General features: G+C 38.6%; 2 protein-coding genes across 7 annotated transcripts in view; one reads left to right on the top strand and one right to left on the bottom strand.

The window, feature by feature from the left end:
• Positions 1-21,194, bottom strand: part of RALGPS2 (Ral GEF with PH domain and SH3 binding motif 2) — a 112,358-nt gene that overhangs the window by 35,276 nt on the left and 55,888 nt on the right. The window lies entirely within an intron of this gene.
• ANGPTL1 (angiopoietin like 1) lies at positions 1,114-20,361 on the top strand. Its single transcript, XM_039730272.1, has 5 exons — positions 1,114-1,479; positions 7,973-8,828; positions 14,481-14,674; positions 16,164-16,434; positions 17,374-20,361. Exons 2-5 carry the CDS (start codon positions 8,003-8,005, stop codon positions 17,559-17,561), a joined length of 1,479 nt encoding a protein of 492 aa, XP_039586206.1. The 5' UTR covers positions 1,114-1,479; positions 7,973-8,002; the 3' UTR covers positions 17,562-20,361.

The raw sequence follows: 21,194 nt of genomic DNA, 5'->3' as shown, positions 1-21,194 counted from the left end.
AGTTTGCTAAAAAACAGAAAGGATAATCAGAAACATCAGGTAGTGGCATTTAATTGCTACGCTAACTGAAGTGCATAAGCTGTCCTGAATCTGAATTTACTAACCCATACCCTAACAAGCCTTAAAAATCCCAAACCCACTCAATCTTCCACAGAAGGAAGTAAATCATACTTATTAACTATATTTAAGGAAATTCCCTGTAACAGGCACCTGCACTATTATGCAGGATTTTATAAACCACCATATTTGTAGAATTACCTCTGAATGACTAGTACTGATCTCTTATTTTAGCTAAATCAAAAACAAGTCTTCTGTAAAGAGCAGCTCTCTAAACCTATTGGATGCATTTCTATGAAAACTAAAATAATTTTGAAAGCATACAAGGGAAATTCTCTTTCAAATGTAATTCACACAGCCTTTGTGAAGAAACCAGAAAGATCAATGGCAGTAAACTGACTGCACTCACATGCTGGCTGAGCACGGGCAGGACCAATCCCAGGTCCTGTATTTCTTGTAGAGCATAATCTCTGTGGCTTTTGCTACTTCTAACACCAGTCAGATGTTATCAAATATTCTGATACCTACCCAAAACCATCACACACAGAGTTTTAACGTTTTCCACATGTATTGGAGAATTCATGCCTTTAACAACTGGAACTGTTTCTTATTAAGTGAACGTCAAGAATTGAACGCGACATTCTGTTGAACATTCTTCTAGACTACAAATGCTTCATTTTTCCTGTTGTATCCAGCCAGGCTGCCCCTTTTATTCCCAGCAACACAAATCGAGTTTTATCAGCCTGAAAGAATCTTTCTTCTAAATGAAGCCCAGTACTGTAATAACTTGAAAGGCATCTTTAGGCAGCATAGTAAAAATGTTTGATTTGTAATTGCCTGCTGAACTCTTGCACAGTCCGTTGCCATATGGTACCTCCCTTCTACTGGCAAACAATCTTTCCTTGTTCCTAACTTCTCAGCCTCCCTACCCCCTCCTCTTCTGGAGGGTATGGATAGGAAATCCGAAGGAGGAGTTTCTTCTGCTCTCCGAGTGCTCGCGGTGACATCATAGGTGGGCTGAACGGCTGAGCCGAGTGTGTGTTTGTTTAAAAAAACACTGTCCAAAAGTGATGTATATGGAATCTGGGTCAGCTGTGGCTGGTTAGAGCACTTCTGCATGTGAGAATTAAACACTGCAGTTTCAAAAAACATCTCTCTCTCTCTCCTGGAATAACGCATACTGGAGCATTACTTTTTTTTTCTTTTTTTTTTTTTAAACTGATTAGTTAGCTTGGTTATCGTATGGAGAAACCCAATTCCTCAATACAGCTTGGATCTAACAGAGAAAGACAAAAGCAGTTTTCAGCTCCAGCTGCAGATTAACACTCCACACCATCGGGTAATATAGGAAGCAAAAGCAATTTGGCCTCTGGATTTTCCATCTGCCACAGAAGCAAACCAGCTGGAAGACTTTATTTCTTGGTAAGTTTTAAAGTTATTCTTACTTACAAATTTAATTTTGAGCTATTTCTGAATGCTACACGCATCTCCCTCAACATACAATTGTGAAGAAACAAATCCCTCTCAGCCCGAGAAACATTTGACAACTAACATTAAGACTCATTTTTGTGGCATTTGGTAGACTTTGGAAAGAATTAAAAAAGGCACTGCATAAGAGCACAGACTAACTTGTTCCAGTTGTAGGGATGAACAAGTTTCGGTTGTTTAGCTGTATTGTTATCTACAGTTACAGAAAATTAGCACTACCAGATTCTTTGCTAAGCATGTAATTTGGGTACTGTGAACATACTCATGTGAAATTCTGATCCTACCAGAAGGCAAAAGCCAAAAATCCTATCGATTTCAGGGCAGCTGGATTTCACCCAACACCAGAGCATAGACCTAGCATTACTAGAACTAGAAAATGGATACCTCAATAAAACCACTGTGAAAAGTCCCAAGCAAATCAATGCACATCTGTAAGTAGCAATCATTGTATATCGTTTCAAGTATGTTTTTATTTATGGTACTTCTGAGGAGCTGAAGTTGCCTGAGTCCTAGAGACAACCAGAGTCACAGACTGATTCAGAACATAATCGAGTTTGTAGCACAATCAATTGTGCAGCTGAAAATCCAAAGATGTTGCTGCAACAGGCACCAATACCTTCCTTATTTGTACCTCAATTGAACTGCAGTTTGTTTCTAAATAAAGATCCATTTCATAAACATGAAATGCAGTGTACAAAGCAACACTACATTAAGTGGAAAATTGAGGGGTTTGCTACAGTTCACTAGTGGAAGAAAGGGAGAAGAATGCTGCTGCTAATCGATGATTAAAACAAGAAAGTTGTTTACAAACAGAAGACAAAAGTATAGATGAAAACCAAAAAATACTTGCTTATACATAGGACAAGTGTAGAAAACTTTCTTCATGCTGACTTGGAAATGAAAATACAGTAAATAATCCAGAACAATGCAAATGAACTTCAGTGATGTATTTGCATTTACAAACTCAGAGCTGCCTGACACGGCAAGAGAGAATGAAAGGGCTGATGCTAAAAGGAGAGACAAAGTGTTACAGAAGACAAACTTAATTAAGATTTAGTAGCTACCAGAGGAAAAAAGTCTGAAGCAGCCTTGATAAACAAGAAAGACGGATCCTTTCCAAGTTCTTGAGCCCTTTTCCTTACCATCCTTTTGTGCTGTTTTACATAAGGAGGAGAATAATCTAAACAACAACACAACCCCCCTTTGAAGCACATAATGTGCTTTGGACACCAGGCTCCATTCATTCATCATCAGCCAAGGGCTTGATTTACGCTGCTTAGAACAATTCCTAAACCTTCCACAAATGAAAACAGCTGAGTCAATAATTTTAAAGCAATAAACTGGCTCTATACAAGGTTTTAACTCTCTCTCCTTTGCTGCCTTCCAACTTTAGAGTTCAAATTTTGAATGTTTGTTTTAAGACAAATAATGCAATACTAATATTGTGCTGATGCCAAAAGAATGATCTGAAGTACAGTGAAAAAAATACACTATTTGAAGTTTTAAAGGAACTTACTAAAAAAGAATGGAAATTCTGAACCTTTAAACTTTAGCAGTAACTACATGGCTCTGTTGGGTTTTAATTAGTGTTTTATTGGGCTTTGTTTTTTGTAACGTGCCCTATTGGTTTGGTCTTTAAAATTTATGCACCAATGAATGAAGTACAATTTCCTATAGCAAGCATAACTGGATGCTTAATATTTTCAGTATCTGTTCTAAGCAGAACTCTGGAGCCCCAAAATCACATTTCCAAACACAAGATGCACCACTGCATTGTACCTGCCTGTTCAAACAGTGCAAACACACACAGTGGCTGCCAACAAATGCAAAAGAACCCCCATGCTAAAAAAAACTTCACCAAAAGGTCTGGAAATGCCATGAAATTTCACTGTGCTTTCAGAATATCTACTATGACAAAATTAACAAATCTCTTCTGTGAAGAATTTCTAAGAAGTTATCATTTTTAGAAGTGGCACGTTTTCAATGACAACCTCAAAACCCCCTGAAGATTTTTAGATTGCCTTTCCTAAAAGGAATCAGGTTGATGGCAATCTCTGAAGCAGAATTCTGTGACTCAATAAATCACATAGCTGATGAACAAAACCCAAGAACATATTATTTCTGGATCCCAGTCAATACAATTGAAAGTAATCCTGTTATTTCAGCAGAGGAAGAGGGACTTGCCGGAAAAGCACTTGTTTATATAGGGAGAAGGAACTCACTTAAATACAGAGATATACTGAAATCCATGGGAACATTTCCCCTATAGGAACAGGCTTTTCCCCACCTTAGTATTACTTCTAATGTCATGGACCCAGTTTTAAGCTAAAAAAATCAACAAAAATCCTCACTTAGCCTGTGCAGACATAGGGGAACACAGCTGGGTTTATTGATTTCAGCTGCTAAGGCAAAGCTCAACAGAAAATGAAGTCTGTGTAACATCAATAACTGAGCTCCCTGATTAGCTGGTATCATGGGCAGAGCATCTTTAGTCTCAGGATTGTAATTTACTTTCTTAAAGAACCCAGTCTGTTTCTCTTCCTGTTACACGTAAGAGGGCACTGCTGGCATTTATCACTTGACCATATTCTCTCAATAAATATTGGGAATAAAGATAAGCACTGATACTGCATTTTCCATACAAAAGGAATCCTATATTCCCATTTACCTGCAACAGCTTTGTTACATTCACCAATATCACCCTACACTGCCCAGGGAGAACGAGCCTTTGTCAGCTCTGGAAGAACAGATTCCAATTTGTGTTGTGGGTTTCCAAATTTTACATCCTGCTGAACATGAGTCACAGCAGTACAACGAAGAACAAATAGTTTGTTGTGCAGAAAACTAAAAATGCCAAATATATACCCCCAGCTTCCCCACATCCTGATCCATGCAACTCTGTACTTGTGATAATATTTCTGGGGGGGGGGGGGGGTAACACAGTCTGTCTTACAGCAGTTTAAAATAGTAGTTACTAGCTTGTTTTACTCTTTTAAATTGGAATTTTGTACCTTTAAGCACTTTTAAAAGTAATAAATCAAAAACTAATTTTGAAAGCAAGCTGGGGGTTTTTTTTGCACAGGGATCACTCTGGAAAAAGAAAGAAATCAGAAGAAATGGCATTAAATATAAAATAGTATTGAAGCCCTGTCTACAGCTCTGAGTGTTTCTGACAAGCTGATGAAGAAGCTTGTGTTGCTGTGAATAACTGCACATTTTCTTCTGCAGAAGCTATAAAACATCAGCAGGCCAGAACATACATAACGAACTTCTACAGCAATCTGAGGCCCAAAACTGGGTGGCACAGAAACACGACAGAACCAGCTTGAAATGACATTTATTCTAACCTAAAAACCAAGACACTTCATAAAGAGTTAAATAACGTATTTCAAAGCAATGGTATCTGTAACCACAAGGTACTTGCTGCATTTCCAAGGTCTGCTCCAGCAGCCCCACTCAGCAGAGGGGACTCCAAACCTGCAGGGAGGGTTGGAGACTGGTTCTGCCTGAGCTGATCCCTGAGCCTCAGCTGTCCCCTAACACTTCTGCCCCTACCTAAACACCTAAACCTGGGAATCCAGCACACAAAATGTGTCTGATCTAAAAACCCTAAAACTATTTCCCAACTCTAATTTTAATTTGTCATTTAGGTCTTACATATTAGGCTATCATACTTTGGATAAACAGCTCCTATTTTTTTAAGCTGCTTGCCCAGAACATCAGGAAATTTCTGAAACAGTATTTTCATTTCCCTCTAAGCTGATTAAAACTCCAGGTAAATATCTTGCTCAAAACCTATTATTGTATAACAAGTTAGGCATTAAGCTGCTCAAACTTGACAAACATAATTTTAAAACATTTAATTTTTTCAACATTAGCATTTCCATGGAAGCACATACATTCCCTACCAGGTAGATTCTCAGAAGGAACTCATCCCTGCTTATCTGAGTGTCTCAGTTTACTACAAGACATTTCTGAATTCCAAATTCTAGGGCATAATCTTATGCAGCTGCTGGATTTGGCTACACTGTATTAAACCCTTTAACTCATTTAATGGTCTGACAGCACATGTATAGACACAGAGCTTGAAACTTTAATACATAAGGGTAAAAGTTCAAAATGAACACATTTAATATTAAAAGAAATGCAGAAAGCAGACTGCAGCAGAGTACATGGCTAGAATGTGGACTGTGTTGCAAAGTGATTTGTTTTGAAAGATTAATTTAAGTTCTATGTATTTCAAGGGGAAAATGTGCTGCTGTGGGGGAAAATCCCCAGCCATTCATCATTTCAGTAATTCTGTAGGGTCTTTAAAAGTTCCCAAGAACTAAAATGTTATTCACTTTCTTGGACTATGAAGTACCTATTACACCCTGTGAAAACAGCAGAATACTGGACTTGTACTATGGCTTCATCCTCAGCCTATGCCATGAAGTCTCTTTCTCTCAATCTGCAAATGGTAAATGCAAAAGTATCAAAAAATGAGTTAGGAGATGCAAAGAGGTTTTAAACTTCAGACAATTAATTCAGCTCATCTTTGTCAAATTATGAACCACACACAGAGCAGTTTCCCATGTGCTTCCCATGATGCATGTGAACATTTCACCTAATGAACTACCAAATCTGAGCACTGTCCAAGTGATTAGTATTTTAAATGTCTGAAATTACCAAAGAAAAACACACAACCAGCTCTGGAGAAAAGTGATAATTTTTCCTATCTTTTTTTTTCTTTAAACAGAATTTACAGTTTCAGCAGAAAAATATTAACAAAATTATTAAGTTTTGTTTTTGATAGTAGACATAAAAATACCTATTATTGCAAACTAAGATAAGTATTTTAAAATAAACTTCTCAAACTTATGGTGCTCCCTCCATTTACGCAGGGTAAGAAAGGATTTTTAGTATGTGTTACATGTGTTTTCTTTCCCTTCCAGAAGGGATACAACCATCAGACAAACAAAAAGTTATCAAACATTTAAGCAGAATTCCTACCTCTAACTCCTGATTGCATGTACATCATGGTTTGAAGCTTGTAACCACTGCTCTTAGTGAAGCAAAAAATCAAAGACCTGACAGGTTTCCTGAGGCTGAGCAGACAGCATTTGTTACAATAATATTAAAGCCAGTAACAGAAACGGGAAAAGGGACCCGACCCAAAAGTCACCTTATCATTTGTAATGTGAATGTAAAGGAAGCAGCAGAGCTCTGCTTCTCCTTTGGGATCACTGTGTCAGGATTGCCAAATGCACTTCAACTTGGACCTAGCAGGAACACAAGGATAATTAACTTTGCCTGCTCTTACTGTATTACTCTTTGTAATTATCCAAAGGCCACTGTAGAAAGTCTATCCAAAGGCTGGCAAAAGGAGGCTGGAAAGGAAAGCCAGATCAACAGCTGAGATAAGAAGAGTGATCTGCTTCACAAAGCAAACAAACCATAAAAAATGAAAGTTTTTTTCCCCCTTATTTAAGTGCTACCTTTGTTTATCATCTTAAATATTTGAAGCTAAAAACCAGGTCTCAAAAAACATTCCCAGATCTTTATCACTGCACTTTAACTCTTTAGAGTTAAAAGAAATTCCTAGTTTTCTTTAAAAGAGGAATGAAACACTTCGATATGGTATTTATAATGACAACATACTTGATACTTCAGCATTATTTGGATAAAGATGTTCTCAAAGATACAAAAATAGTGTGACAATTCTAAACGTTCATCTCAAGGCAACTAAATAGGAACACATACGCAGAGCAAACTGTGTTCTAAGCTTTCCTTACAAATTCAAAGTCACTCAAATAAGTAATTTTTGATGTTTGTAACAATACCTAATCTTCTGCCTTCTCCTGCCTAAAACTCATGTCCAAAAATAGTCTTAAAGATCCGTTTTTCAAGTCTACTAAAACTGTGTATACATAAACTTGAAAAATGGGTGTATATATGAATCAGTATGTATACAGAATTTAACAAATTATACATATATATCTATATATAAAGCTAAAGGAGGAGCAGAAAAGCTTATATAATGCAAATTCCAACATTTATATAAATTTCATCTACCTCCTTCCCTTCCATGAAGGTATTTTGCAAGCCCTCCATGTTCCATAACCTCATGCAGGTAATTGCAGTGAGCACAGACCTGAGCAATCTGATAATGGAGTGTAACACAGGATCTAAGCACAACAATGTTTCTGAAAACTTACCCATTGCAACAACTCCTTTACTAAATCCTGTACCTAAATTATAGTGTTTCCTCCTCAAAACAGCCAGCCAATCTAATGGAATCTAACTCCCAGGCAGAGATTCCAAAGGCTTGGGTACATACACACAAGCAAGGCAAACCCATCAGTTCAGGCAGTTTAAAAGTCCAGGTGCTTTAGTTTAGAGCTTTTAGCCTCTGGTTTAATGACTTTATCTTTTATCTGTTCAACAGGCTCCTGACAGTTGTCACAGCTGCTTTACAATGAAGATACTGAAGTGGACTTTGGGTGTCCTGCTGTTCCTGCTGCTGTCTATCGGGCGCTGTACGGAACAATCCACGCCGAGGAAGGCGCCCCAGCAGAGGCAGCCTCGCTCAGCAGATGGGGGAGAGGAAGGCAAGAAATGTGGTTACACCTTCCTGGTCCCAGAACAAAAAATCACAGGGCCAATCTGCGTGAACACGAACGACCCGGGCACTGGGAACAGGAAAGATGAAGTCACCAGGATGGACATCGAGAACCTGAAGGATGTGCTGTCCAAGCAGAAGCGGGAGATCGACATTTTGCAGCTGGTGGTGGATGTGGACGGAAACATCGTGAACGAAGTCAAATTACTGAGGAAAGAAAGTCGGAACATGAACTCTCGTGTGACCCAACTGTACATGCAACTCCTGCACGAGATCATTCGCAAGCGCGACAACTCGCTCGAGCTTTCCCAGCTGGAAAACAAAGTCCTTAATGTTACAACAGAAATGCTGAAGATGGCAACAAAATACAAGGAGCTGGAAGTGAAATATGCGGCGCTAACCGACCTGGTAAACAACCAGTCTGTGACTATCTCGCTGCTGGAGGAGCAGTGCCTGAGGATCTTCTCGCGCCAGGACCCGCACGGGTCCCCGCCCCTCGTGCAGGTGGTGCCCCAGCACATCCCCAACAGCCAGCCCTACACTCCCGTCCTGCTGGGGGGCAACGAGATCCAGCGAGACCCGGGCTACCCCCGGGACAGAGACGTACGGCCACCGCCCGACCCCGCCACCTCTCCCACAAAGAGTCCTTTCAGAGTGCCTCCTCTGGCTCTGATTAATGAGGGTGAGTTACCTGTCACTGTTTATCTAACCTGAGATCTCTCCACCTCTGAGGAAACTGTCCTGACTGCTCAATCTTAGCTTCTCTTTTTCCAGGGTCAGGATTAAAAGCATGAGATGGTATTTCTTGTTCGGACTCATGTTTATTAGCTCTTATCTGTATTATATAATTAAGTGAGTTCTACAGCACATCACTCCAACAAACTAAAAATGGAGCAATATCTCTCTCTCTACAAGGCTTTTTAAGGATAAACTGTCCAATTAAGAAGTGACACCTAAATTATTTTTACTTTTAACCCAATAACCAACCACCTGTGCCCCGCAATGTGGACTTATTTATCCAATTCCACAAAACCACTCAAACCCATGGAGAAGAAGGTGAAGAAGAAGGACCTGCCATGGCCCTAAAACCCCTATCTTGCTTTATAGATATTACTATATTCTAAACCCTTAAACCCTAAGTTTCCCACCATGTGATATTCTATTCAAACTACACACCCGCAATCCCAGTTCTATCATTCCATTCTGGAAGCCTTCTCCACAGCCTCAGGTCAAATGCAGTGTTCTCTTGGGGGTCAGAGCCTGTCAGCACAAAAAGTCTAAAATCTCAGTAACCAGAGTTCCAACACCTGACCACAGAAACAGAAGAATTTAAAGAACTGGTACAGCTCACTCTAGCTCCTGATTTTCTCTCCCCCTTCCACCTCCCAGGGAAAGCTTTAGTTTGCCAAGTGGCCTAAATCTCCCCAAGATTAATTTGGTGAAATGGCTGATACTCAGAAATTCAGTCTGAGCAACGCTCACCTTCAAGTTACAAAGTGTTGGGGTTTCTCTCTGAGCTGGATTTTAGTTACAAAAACTTGAAAATTCAGTATTAGCATAAACTTTCTAATATTTACGCATTTCTTTGATGATGCCTGCTAGCAACATGTTACAGCAGCAGGAAAGAGTGAATAAGTGGAATAATTAATCATAAACAAATTAAATAATTTCAAGTTTTTGTCTTTTATACTTAACATTTGTCAGAAGAAAATTCTACTAGAAGAATTTTCATCCTTCTATTCTGACCTGCTTTAAAATGAACATCTAATCCACCAACAGTCATGCAACGAGTCTCTAAGTCTTTAGCTGAAATATTCAAGAGTGGTGAGTTTGAAAGGATAACTGAATTGAGGCTGGATCCAATTAGAGACACTCAGCTTTGAAAATTTAAAATCAGTAACTACATTCCCAGTAACCTGTTGTCAGTAGGGGATAGCAAGTTAAAGTAAAACCATAAATATTATGAAAATACATTCAAGAGACTGTATCCCATCATATTACACTCTTTAGGTGATTAGACAAATTCATGTATCACTAGGAATCAAAATTAGTGACAAGACAATTAACTACCTCTGAGCTGCCCTGAACTCTATCATGTTTCTCACTTTTTTGAAATTTTGACAGAATCGCTATTTAAAAAAAAAACAAGAATTCAGCAAAACAAGTTTTTCTCAGACATCCCTTTGAGTGCTTGCTCTTGGCTTCTGTTAGCACAGCAAAAGGGTTTGGTGGGGGTTTTGGGTTTAGGTGGATGTTTTGTTTTAATTTCTTTCAAATTGCCTTTAGTCAAAGCTGAAAGTTGAACTTGCTTCTTAAGATGAAGCCAAACATTTATTTGTGACTGTTCTGCAGCAATACACCCAACCAGCTGCTGATGTAAAGAACAACTATTTTTATTCAAGGTCTGCAGAAAATTCAGGCATGAACCCAAGGAAAATGCCAGATGTCATGTGAATTTCAGTGGCACATCATGACAGAAAGGAAACAGTTCATATCAAAGCACTGCATTGATGTCTGGTCAGACAGCACAAGTATAATTCTAAAAAAAGCCATGACTTCCTGCTTCCCAGCAAACCCTCCCTTCCAGGTTCTGCTCTCAACACATCTTTTTCTCAATACATGCCTGCTGCACATACAAAACTAGGCAATAGCATTAAGTATTATCCTCTGAATTATCTACCCTGGTGTTCACTGACCCCTCCACCCCTACAAGTTCACAGTTTCAATCCATTTTTGGAAGAGAACACAAAGAAATTTTAGGAAGCTTATTGTATTCTTTATTCACCTTCCTTTAATACTAGATTCTTCAGTTGGAAGTTTAAGTGTTTCTTGCAGTGCTTGGGGAAGGGAGGGTTGAGAACTGCTACAGCTGGTAGAGCATCAGTTGTCACAACCAAAATTTGGATATTCCAACACTATGCCCAGTTACTACCCCTGATTTTTAAAATGAAGGTAAACAGATTTCATGGTGCACAGAATCAAAACCACGTCATAGAAGAAACATCTTAGTAGTTAAAAGATAAAGATTTTTAATAATATATAAAGATGTCAAAAAGGACCAATGAAAACCCAACAGTCCTAATTAGAAATAGGTCAGTTAAAGACTGATGTCAGAATAAACACCTGCACCTCCTCACAAATACCTGCATGCAGCAGATGGGTCAGAAAGGTCAATGTGCATCTGAATGTTGTGAGTGGAGAGTAAAATGCAAAATACATGGGGAACAAAAGGATGAAGTTCTGTTTTCTGAGTATGGTGGTTATTTTGTACACAAATTGCACTAAAAATTGAGGAAGGTTAATGTGGTCACAGACAGGATTATGAGCCTGGATCTGGACATACCTGTGAATTTTAGTTGTCACAATTACCTTAATATTTGGAATAATAACCACTGATCCCCAGAATTAGTGTTACTATTTTTGCAAAAAGTAGTTTCAAGTTAGTTAAGTACTTGAAAATTAGACACTGCCCCATATAATAATTTCTAATACCTGTTGGTTAACAATACAGCTTCTTTTTTTTAATATGTCCAATTTTATTTTGGACTTTTCCTCTACTAATGCCCCCAAAATCCTCTCTCTGAAGCTTACACAAGCACAAGTTCTGTATCATCTGCTCAAGATAACATTTGGCATCTCAAAATGGGATTCAGCCATCAAGTTATCAAGCTTTCAACTTAAAATATTTAATCTCTCTCCTTCCCTACTTCATTTAATTTAGCACAGAATATGATCTGCACTAAATCATACATCTAAGGCACAATTTTGGAAGTGAAATATTTAACAGATCATCTTCTCAGAGTATTTCTGACTTATCACTGTCTCAGTGACTAATGTACGCAGACTGTTGCAAAAGATGTGCATGAGATACTTAGTCCTTAGATAAACTATAAAACCTGTAAGATTTTAAAGTGAAAATCATCCTTTTTCCATCAATCAGACCTCCACCCACACCAGCACTGTGGAGAATCTCTCACTTTCACAAACCTCAGTATTTCCACTGAACAAGATCAGTTCTTATAACGTGAATATGAAATAATTATACCTAACAAAGAAATTACTTCAGTAAAAAGATTCAAGACTATACACCAAAAATTATGGGATATGTTGGATTTCCTTACATTCAGAGCAGAAGTCTCTTTCCTCTACCACAACATTAATTAATGTTAATAAATGCAGACAAAGCTGAGCATCACAGCAGACGAGTTGTATCCTGTGACCTTAAAGCCAGCTGAACTCCAGAAGTGATCCAAGTACCACATAAACACACAGGTACAATTCTGTCTGCCTTAAAAATGACTTAAAATTACCCCAAACATCTGCTTGGGTCTCTCATGGAAAAAACCAAATGCTCAAGTCCTCCTCCAACAATATCATGGGGGATAACACCCAGAAAACAGCAGATCTAATTAAGCCATTGTTAATTCAATTAACATTACAAAATATAAGGTTTATTTGTTTATACTTTTCATAAAGCAATAATTGTTTTACAAAAATACTTCTGGAACAACCTCCCTGTTCAGTTATAGAGCACCCAAATTTACTGCAGAGAGATCAAGGAAGGGGAATGAGACCCAGCTTAGTCCAGGAAATTATCTATCCCCTGGGAAAACTCTGGGAATTTAAATTGTGAACAAGAGGGGAAAAAGCACTTGTATATCAAAGGTACAGGATTTATTTCCTGAGGTGCCACTGCTTGCTCTGGAAGAATGACAAAGCCATCCCAATCCTGACAGTGCAGCAATGCTTACGGCAATGGCTCAGTGCCTGTGACATTCCTGTCACAGCCACAACCTCTGAGTACTCCTCATTAGACACACAAGCTTCATGCACTCTAATTATGCTTTACAGATTTCTTGCTAATTACATACTTGTCCAACTGACAGCTACTACCTGAAAATCTAAGAGAAGTGCAATTTTCAGCTTGCTTTTGTCACACAAGCTTAATCTGTAGTTTGGTCCCTTTCCCTCAGCCTCTACTTTTGATTAAAGAATAACCTCAACAAATTTCTTCTATGCTGTTTTGCACATGAGCTGTTTCTGTGACTGATGGGTCCTCTGAATTTCCAAGAAGATTTGAGAAAATAAACCCTCTAGCAGGAAAGGAAAGCTGCAGCTAATTTATTTTCAGATCTGCTGAGTTTTCAAATACATTTAGGGCATCCACCACTAACTAGTCATCAGAACACACTTTGCTTTTCATTAGTAAATTACCAGTTTCTCTAAACCAACTGAAGTAATGACACACAAACAATTTTTTTTCTAAAAAGCAGAAAATAAAAAAATTACCAGAAATGGAAAGGCAAGCTAGGCCAGGTTTTCAGAGACACATAAGCTGCATCGTTTCTCTAAACCAACTGAAGTAATGACACACAAACAAATTTTTTTCTAAAAAGCAGAAAATAAAAAAAATTACCAGAAATTGAAAGGCAAGCTAGGCCAGGTTTTCAGACACACAAGCTGTATGCTTCTCAGAGAATTACCAGATGGTCTTCTCTAAGTAGTATTTGTAAAATCACTGTTCATGTGGACTAAAACAGATCTTTCAAGCAGCACTCACAACAGCAACAGGAATTTTGTGCAACCACAGCCCTAAAAACAAATATGTGAATCCTTTTAGCTGCTCAAAAATCCTTCTCCATTGTTTGTTTATTTCCTTCATCAATATCCATCTACACATCACCAGGATGACACAGGAAACTTAAGAAGAGTCCCATCCACAGTTAACAGCCTATTCTCAAACTGCCTAAGTACATAAAGCAGAAAACTACACAGCATAAGAATCCTCTCTGACTAAATTCCATTTCTGTAGACTCTGGCAGTAGGTATTTCTTAGAGCAGCTCTCAAACTATTGATATATTCAGAAATAGGTAGGGCTGGTTGGGTATCCTGGGTTTGTTTTGGTTTTTACTTCCACCAGTTTCAGACTGGTGCACCAGAAAATGAAGGAAATTGATGTCTGCCTTTTGCAAAAGAGAAGAAAATAATTAATGAAAAAAAAACCATAATGTTCTATAAATCTTTGCCACAGAGTATAAATCTTTGCCACACCAGACAAAATAATCAGGTGCTGGTAACCAAAGTCCATTATTTATGTAGCAAAATGAAATTTTTGTTCCAAAATACATAGAGAGAGGATATTGACATGTTTATTTATATATAGAATTAATCTCATTTATATATAGAATTAATCTCAGACAGTAACTTTTTGCACTGTTTTCCATGGTACGTTTATACCTTAATTGAATTACTGACTTTCCATTACAAAATATTCCTGGACAATGGGCACTGCACAGCCAATCTTGAAGGCTTACAGTATTTGTTTTCCAAAAGGTCCATTCAAAGACTGCCAACAAGCCAGGGATGCTGGGCATGCCAACAGTGGGATTTACATGATCAAACCCAAAAACAGCAACGAGCCAATGCAACTCTGGTGTGAGAACAGCCTGGACCCTGGAGGATGGGCAGTTATCCAGAAGAGGACAGATGGATCTGTCAACTTTTTCAGGAACTGGGACAGTTACAAGGTAAATTCTAGAATGCAGAAAACCAGTGAGAAAAGAAAGATAATTGAAAAGAGTGATCATCCTCTAGAGTCAAACATATTTTAGTGAGAATGTCCCATTTCCCTCCGTGCACAGTTAACTTTGTATGAACCAACCTGGCTGAGACAGCCTGGGTTTGTAATGCACAACACAACTGGGAGGCATGTTATTCTAGACAGTGCCTGGGAAGTCATTTATTACAAAGTTCTAACTGAACACATGATTTTTATTAACACACTGAGAACTACAGTGAGTACTTGTAAAGCTTCATTTGTCTCCCTTATGAATAAGCAAACTCAGCCAGTGAAATGATTCATTTAAGATTTGCTGGATTGAGGGCTCAACTTTAAATAGTTCTAATAATGAATTAAAGGAAGCAATTTCCATCCATTAATTTAGGTTAGAAACCTAAAGATGTCAGGCTGGTGAAAGGAAACACATTGCTGTGTGGTGTTGTGATATTGTGCACTAGCAGGCAGAATGTTTAGGATGACAAGAAGATGCTGCTCTGGAGGAATTACAAGCTAAATGGGAAATTTGAAAATAATTTTGTTGGTGTAATAATAATAATAATAATAGTAGTACTAATATTAATAATAATTATTACATATAGGACACAAATTAACATGTGTTAATTTTTTTGCTTCTTGCATTCTTAGAATTTTGTGATTCAAGCATTAATCCCCAAATCAATAACAGCTAAAACAATTATTCAATAATCAATCAAACAGCCAAATAATTATGTGAAGTCTTTACTTCTCAGAGCCGTACATGGTTGGTGTTGGAGTTGTTGAATGTTATAAAATGTTTTAAGGCAGTTATGGAGTGCCTTATAAAGCAATCAGAAACATCCTGAAACTAATGCAACACCAAACACTGACAACACTGGTTTACTTGGGGAAAGCAGACAGCAGGTAGGAAATATCACTTCACAGCTACTGTACTGGTAGTCTGTGATTTGAAAGAAGAGATGTCTTTATATTTCATTTCTAATAAATCCTGTAAAGAACACAGAGCAGTAGTGTAATTAAATTCACAGTAAAAAACAACACCAGTTGCAATGCAGAAGCAACAAGTTATTTGCCTTGAACCCTGATACTGTTGATCCATAAATACCTTTTTCAACCTGGAATTACAACCTAAAATTCCATTATTCACCCATTATTACAAATCCCCTTAGCTTTGTCAAGAAATATTGTTTCAGTTTCCCTATTCTCCCTCTCTTTACCTTAAAAAGAGGAGAACAGCAAGAACAGAGATATTTTGCCACCATTACTGGTGCTGGCAGCATCTCATGCAGCTTAGCAGTCCCGGAGCAGCAAAATAAAAAACTGAAATGCATGGGTTGAAGTCATTCAGAAGTTTAGAGGCTCTCAGTACCAAGTTCCCCTGGTTTATCACACTCCTGCTGATGAGTGCTTTCACAAACACTGAGAACTAAGCTAACAGCACCTTCCGATCTTCTGCACAGAAAGGATTTGGGAACATCGATGGAGAGTACTGGCTGGGACTGGAAAACATCTACATGCTCACCAATCAGGATAATTACAGACTCTTGATTGAGCTGGAGGACTGGAGCAACAAGAAGGTGTACGCAGAGTACAGCAGCTTCCGCCTGGAGCCCGAGAGCGAATTCTACCGCCTGCGCCTGGGCACGTACCAGGGCAACGCCGGAGACTCCATGATATGGCACAATGGGAAGCAATTCACAACACTGGACAGGGACAGGGACATGTATTCAGGTAAGCAAAGCAGTGTGGCTGTGAAAAGTGAGTGAAGTATGGTCCACCAATGACACCACCTCAAAAAATACAGCATAGGACAAAAAAAGTGTGTTAATTGTTATGAAATAACACTACTGGAAGATGCTTTGAATCAATGATGACAAAAAGTACATTGGTGTGGCCCCCTTTGAGCCCCTACACCTGTCAGAAATTCAAAATCTATCACCCTCACTGACAGCACTCTGCAGCAATTTTCTGTTTAGCTCATCACTTGCAATAAGAGTTCCTGTCCAGGTGATGTCTGAGTAGTGCTGCTGCCACAGAATCACCTGGAACTAAAGCCTCTGAAGAGCATGAAAGGAACTGCAAGTGTGCAGAGGTTTAGCTGTGTACCAATACTTAAGAAAGGGGCCCATCATTTGGTTTTTGCACTCCTTAAAGCTCCCTTTTTCTCATTTCTGCCAGTTTTTCCCTTGCAGTAACAGGAAGCTTGGGGGAGTGCAATACTTCAACTGCCTTTCCTCAGCTGTCAATAACCATAAAGCTGGACAAATCCTGCAAACTCTTAGACAAGCCTGTAACAGTAAAAACACAAGTCACAAGCAGCTCTTTGTGGAGCCGTGGCCCCGCGTGCTGCTCGGGGCTGTATCAACTCACGGTGCTTCCGCTGGAGTATTTCTAAACAGCACATAGCCCGAGTTCCTTGGGTGTTAGCTCACGGACAAGCAGTGCTGGCAGGCTGAGAAGAGTTCTCTCCTTCATTTTCAGCTGTCACATTAAAGACCCTGTCAATAACCCCCCCTCCAGCAATGGCTGCTGTTACACCAGAATTCACAGTTTAGAAAGAACAGCAAGATGCGACCACAACAGGCTATGAAATACATCCAAGCTGTTTCTGTGAATAAGCCACAATATGAAAGCATTTAGCAAACCTCCATTTGTCCTTCTGTTCCACAGGAAACTGTGCTCACTTCCACAAGGGAGGCTGGTGGTACAACGCCTGTGCCCACTCCAACCTCAACGGGGTCTGGTACCGAGGGGGCCACTACAGGAGCAAGTACCAGGATGGAATATTTTGGGCTGAGTACCGGGGAGGTTCCTACTCCTTGAAAGCAGTTCAGATGATGATCAGACCTATAGACTGAGGAGGAAAATCCCACAGTGCTCCCATATAAAATTCTCAGTGTTTGAGCTCCAGAAAAAAATAAAATATTACTTTTTAATCATTATTTTGCACAATCTGCCCCTGCAAAAAGCAGGTCTACAGTTTTCCTGTCTTCTTTCCCCTGTTATGTTCCCCTCTCCTTTATTAGTACCCTTCTCTACTGTGACAGACAGTGTTTTTTTTAAACACACATTCACAAAAGCAGATGTTTGTGCTTGCAAAGCATATTTATCTTTTTTTTTTGAAGATCAACATGCTTGATGTAAACAGTCAAAACTGGTAAAAGAAACCATATAGACATAAGCTTTTCCAGTTCAAAAAGCTTATGCTTTTTCAGGTTAGCTCAACCCTTAAATGTAAATATGTGAAATGACACTGTCTTGCTTTAATGTGAAAATTGATTAGTTATTTAACAATTTATTTAAAAATGTTGGTATTACTTTCAATGAAAAATATGACTTCACATTACTGTTTGATATTTACTCCAAGAACCTACATAAAAAATTGGAGACATTTTAGCTTTGCCAGCAGAGAAAGATTTTTGCAACAAATAATTATTTCAAAATGAAGAGGCAAATTTAACATGAAATACAAAATTATACAATATTTCATAGGGAATTCTCTACACTGCTAAGATCTGCAAGTCCTACCTTCTGTAAAAATTTTGGCAAAATGTTCCTTGCATAAGAAAATTAATTGTATGAAATTTTTGATAAACATGAGACAATCAAATTACTTGGTACTGATTTTACTTTCAACCTCCAAGCTTTCTAATCAAACTTTGAACTTAAATGGCAAAACTGAAAGTCCTGGTATGAAAACAATGACATGACACTTCCCTGCTCCAATCAGGAGTGATGAGGGCTGATCAAGCATTCACACAAAGTCACTGAGAGAGAGGTCTGTGAATATTACAAGTTTTCCTCCAACACATTTTTCTGCTCCCACAGTAAAACAAAGCTTAGAAATCAGCTCTGAGTGTGTTCTTCCTGACATCCCAAACTTGAGCTTCTCTTATGACACATGCATTTCCCTTCCCTTACACCTATACAACTTTTCATACTGTTTAGACTAAATTTTAGCTTCCAGATACCAGATTTTCACTGGAATGAATATGTAATTTAAGAAATTAAATAGAAAATGCTTCCCAACATTTAGCAAAAGCTCTACCACACACTGATCCAAAACAAGATATTTTCAAAATCAAGTAAAACCAAACATTCACTTTAGGCACCAGAATCTTTCTTCCTGTTATATAAAATTATTTAATAACTGCACTCATAGCCACACAGGTTGCCTAATTTAATTTTATATTATGTAAAACTGAATATGCTGTTCTGAACTGTAATCACCGTGTTTAGCAACCCATAGGTGCCTTCAGGATTGTAAGGAACTTTGTCCCTATTTAAAATAAGAAACCATAATAGCTAAAAGAATAATCTAGTATTATTGTTACGTTAAATTAGTCACTATCAATTACTATGCAAAGCCTTGTATGTAATTCAGAGGAGAAAAAAAGCATTTTGCTTTCAGAACACACCCTCTGGAGCAGAGATAAAGCTTCATTGATGATGTATGGCTGCAAGGCTTGTAATTAAATCTTTGGTCAGAGATCAAAGCCAACCAGTTCCACCAATATTTAATTGGGGTTGGCAGTGGTGGAGAATCAGTCCCAGCATATTCCATTCCCAAATTCCAAGAATTTTAACTGGCACAAATGTTTATGATTACAATTCTGAAATTGTTCTTCATATAAGGAATATTTGTTTGTTACAAATATCATACAGACCTCATTGACTGTCCTGCAAAACAATTTTTATTGCAAATGCTTAAAATTCTGACTCTCTATAGCCTGTCGTTTTTTCTCTGTGATAGCTGGATAGAAGAGCAGTTCAGGTGAACTTAAAAAACATCCAAAACATTCCTTTAATGATCACTTCTGACAGCTTTTAGTTCATTCAACAGGCAGATTTCCTCTCCTTGGCAGAGAGCGTATTTTACCCCATGAATCTCTTGCCTGCTACAAAACCAGTGTTTGTTTATTCAGCGCAACTCAGTGAAAGGTGTACTTTGCAGAAAACCCAAAGTAAAATTAGCTTGCACTCAGCCTTTTAATTAAATCTTATATATTAGACATCTAAAAAGTGAGCCTTCCCCAATTTAAAGCAGCAGGATAACGTTAATTAAACCAAAATCCACCCAGAAACCTCAGACTGTACAAATGCTGTGCTCTGACAGGAAAGAGTTAATTAAGTTGCCAATTTAATATTATGAGGAAGGAAAGCATAGCATGTCTTCTTCAGGTTGGTTCATACTCTGTACAATAATTCACTTTCAAGTGCTTGTAACTCTATTGGTTTGTAGCTTTTGGGCCGAATTTTCTAAGCAGGGTGAATGACTTTAAAAGTTCAACGTTTTCTCTCACACCTCTTCTTTTGAAAGATTTTCAAAAGAGCCTGTAGCATCCCTCAGGCTTCTTGCCCTGGGCATTCAGAAGCAGTCTGTCTGAGAAGGATAAAGCCTTCACCATTCCTCTACCATCAGTCCAAATTTAACCAGGCAGACTTCAAGAAAGTTCAACTCATATGAAACCTGAAACACGGTTATCACATCTATGTCCAAAATCTATTGCAAGCACTATCACTGAAGCAGCTGAATATTCCTCAGATGAAACTTAATAACCTGTTTTCAGCTTTTCTCTTTCTGGATATCAGTCTTCAAAGACAGCTATAAGAAAAATATCTCACAAGGTAGTACTGCTTAGTTAAATAAAAATCTTACTTCTCAAGACACGGCTCAGTTGTTTCATTGTGCAATCTCAAATGGATCAGAACTCTGGAATGAGACTCCCTTGGAGAACAGGGTCTTATTCTAAGGTGAAATACAACATCACAGACACAGCTCCCATTTGTTCTGTCTGCTGCAGCTGTCTGGGTGATGCAACACTGTTGACATATCCCATACTGTGTATCACCCTGCTGCTGAACATATTTATTAGTGTTGCACAGCTTTTCACACTCACATTTAAGTAGGTGAGTCCATACTGATGTTGTGCTGCTCTCACCTGCATTTCTAGAATTCTGGAATCACACCACAGTCATTGCTGCAAGGAGCTGAGAAACATTTTTATTTCCTCCCCCCAGCTAAATGTGGAAGCACATAATTATCTTGTCCACAGAGGGTGAGCTGTGGAAATAAGACAACAATCTGTACTTCTGTGGCTCCACTCTTACTGGCAAAACCAAGAAAGCATTTCAGCTTCTTCTTATAATGCCAAGATGGCCATGAAAAAAAATCTATACCCACATCTGATATTTGGCTTCATAAGGGTGAAACATTCATCCTTGAAATTGCAGCTGAAATTCCTTTATATGCTCACTTTCCCTGTGACCTTCCAAACAGAGGTGTCCATGACCAGTGTTCCTCTAGAAGGGATTTGCAACTGAAAATTTAATTGTAAGGCAAGTCTGATGCTCCACACTTCCAAAGAGCATTTGGAGGGAGTGTGGCAGCTGCTGGCTCTCCCCACCAGGAGTGAAGAAGCCCCCACTCCTCCTTTTACCATGAGAGGGAATGGTGTTCCTGAGGAATCCCTGCCCTGCACATGCCATGA

The sequence above is a fragment of the Passer montanus genome, unplaced genomic scaffold, assembly GCF_014805655.1.
Source record: "Passer montanus isolate IOZ18808 unplaced genomic scaffold, ASM1480565v1 scaffold71, whole genome shotgun sequence".
Classification (NCBI taxonomy): domain Eukaryota; kingdom Metazoa; phylum Chordata; class Aves; order Passeriformes; family Passeridae; genus Passer; species Passer montanus.
Note: the sequence above shows the minus strand (reverse complement) of the source record. Positions and strands in the feature narration are given on the sequence as shown.

Coding starts and splice junctions, on each gene's coding strand:
- ANGPTL1 (XM_039730272.1), top strand. CDS start 8,003: ATGAAGATACTGAAGTGGACTTTGGGTGTCCTGCTGTTCCTGCTGCTG. Junction 14,675..16,163: donor GGAACTGGGACAGTTACAAG/GTAAATTCTAGA, acceptor TCTTCTGCACAG/AAAGGATTTGGGAACATCGA. Junction 16,435..17,373: donor GGACAGGGACATGTATTCAG/GTAAGCAAAGCA, acceptor TCTGTTCCACAG/GAAACTGTGCTCACTTCCAC.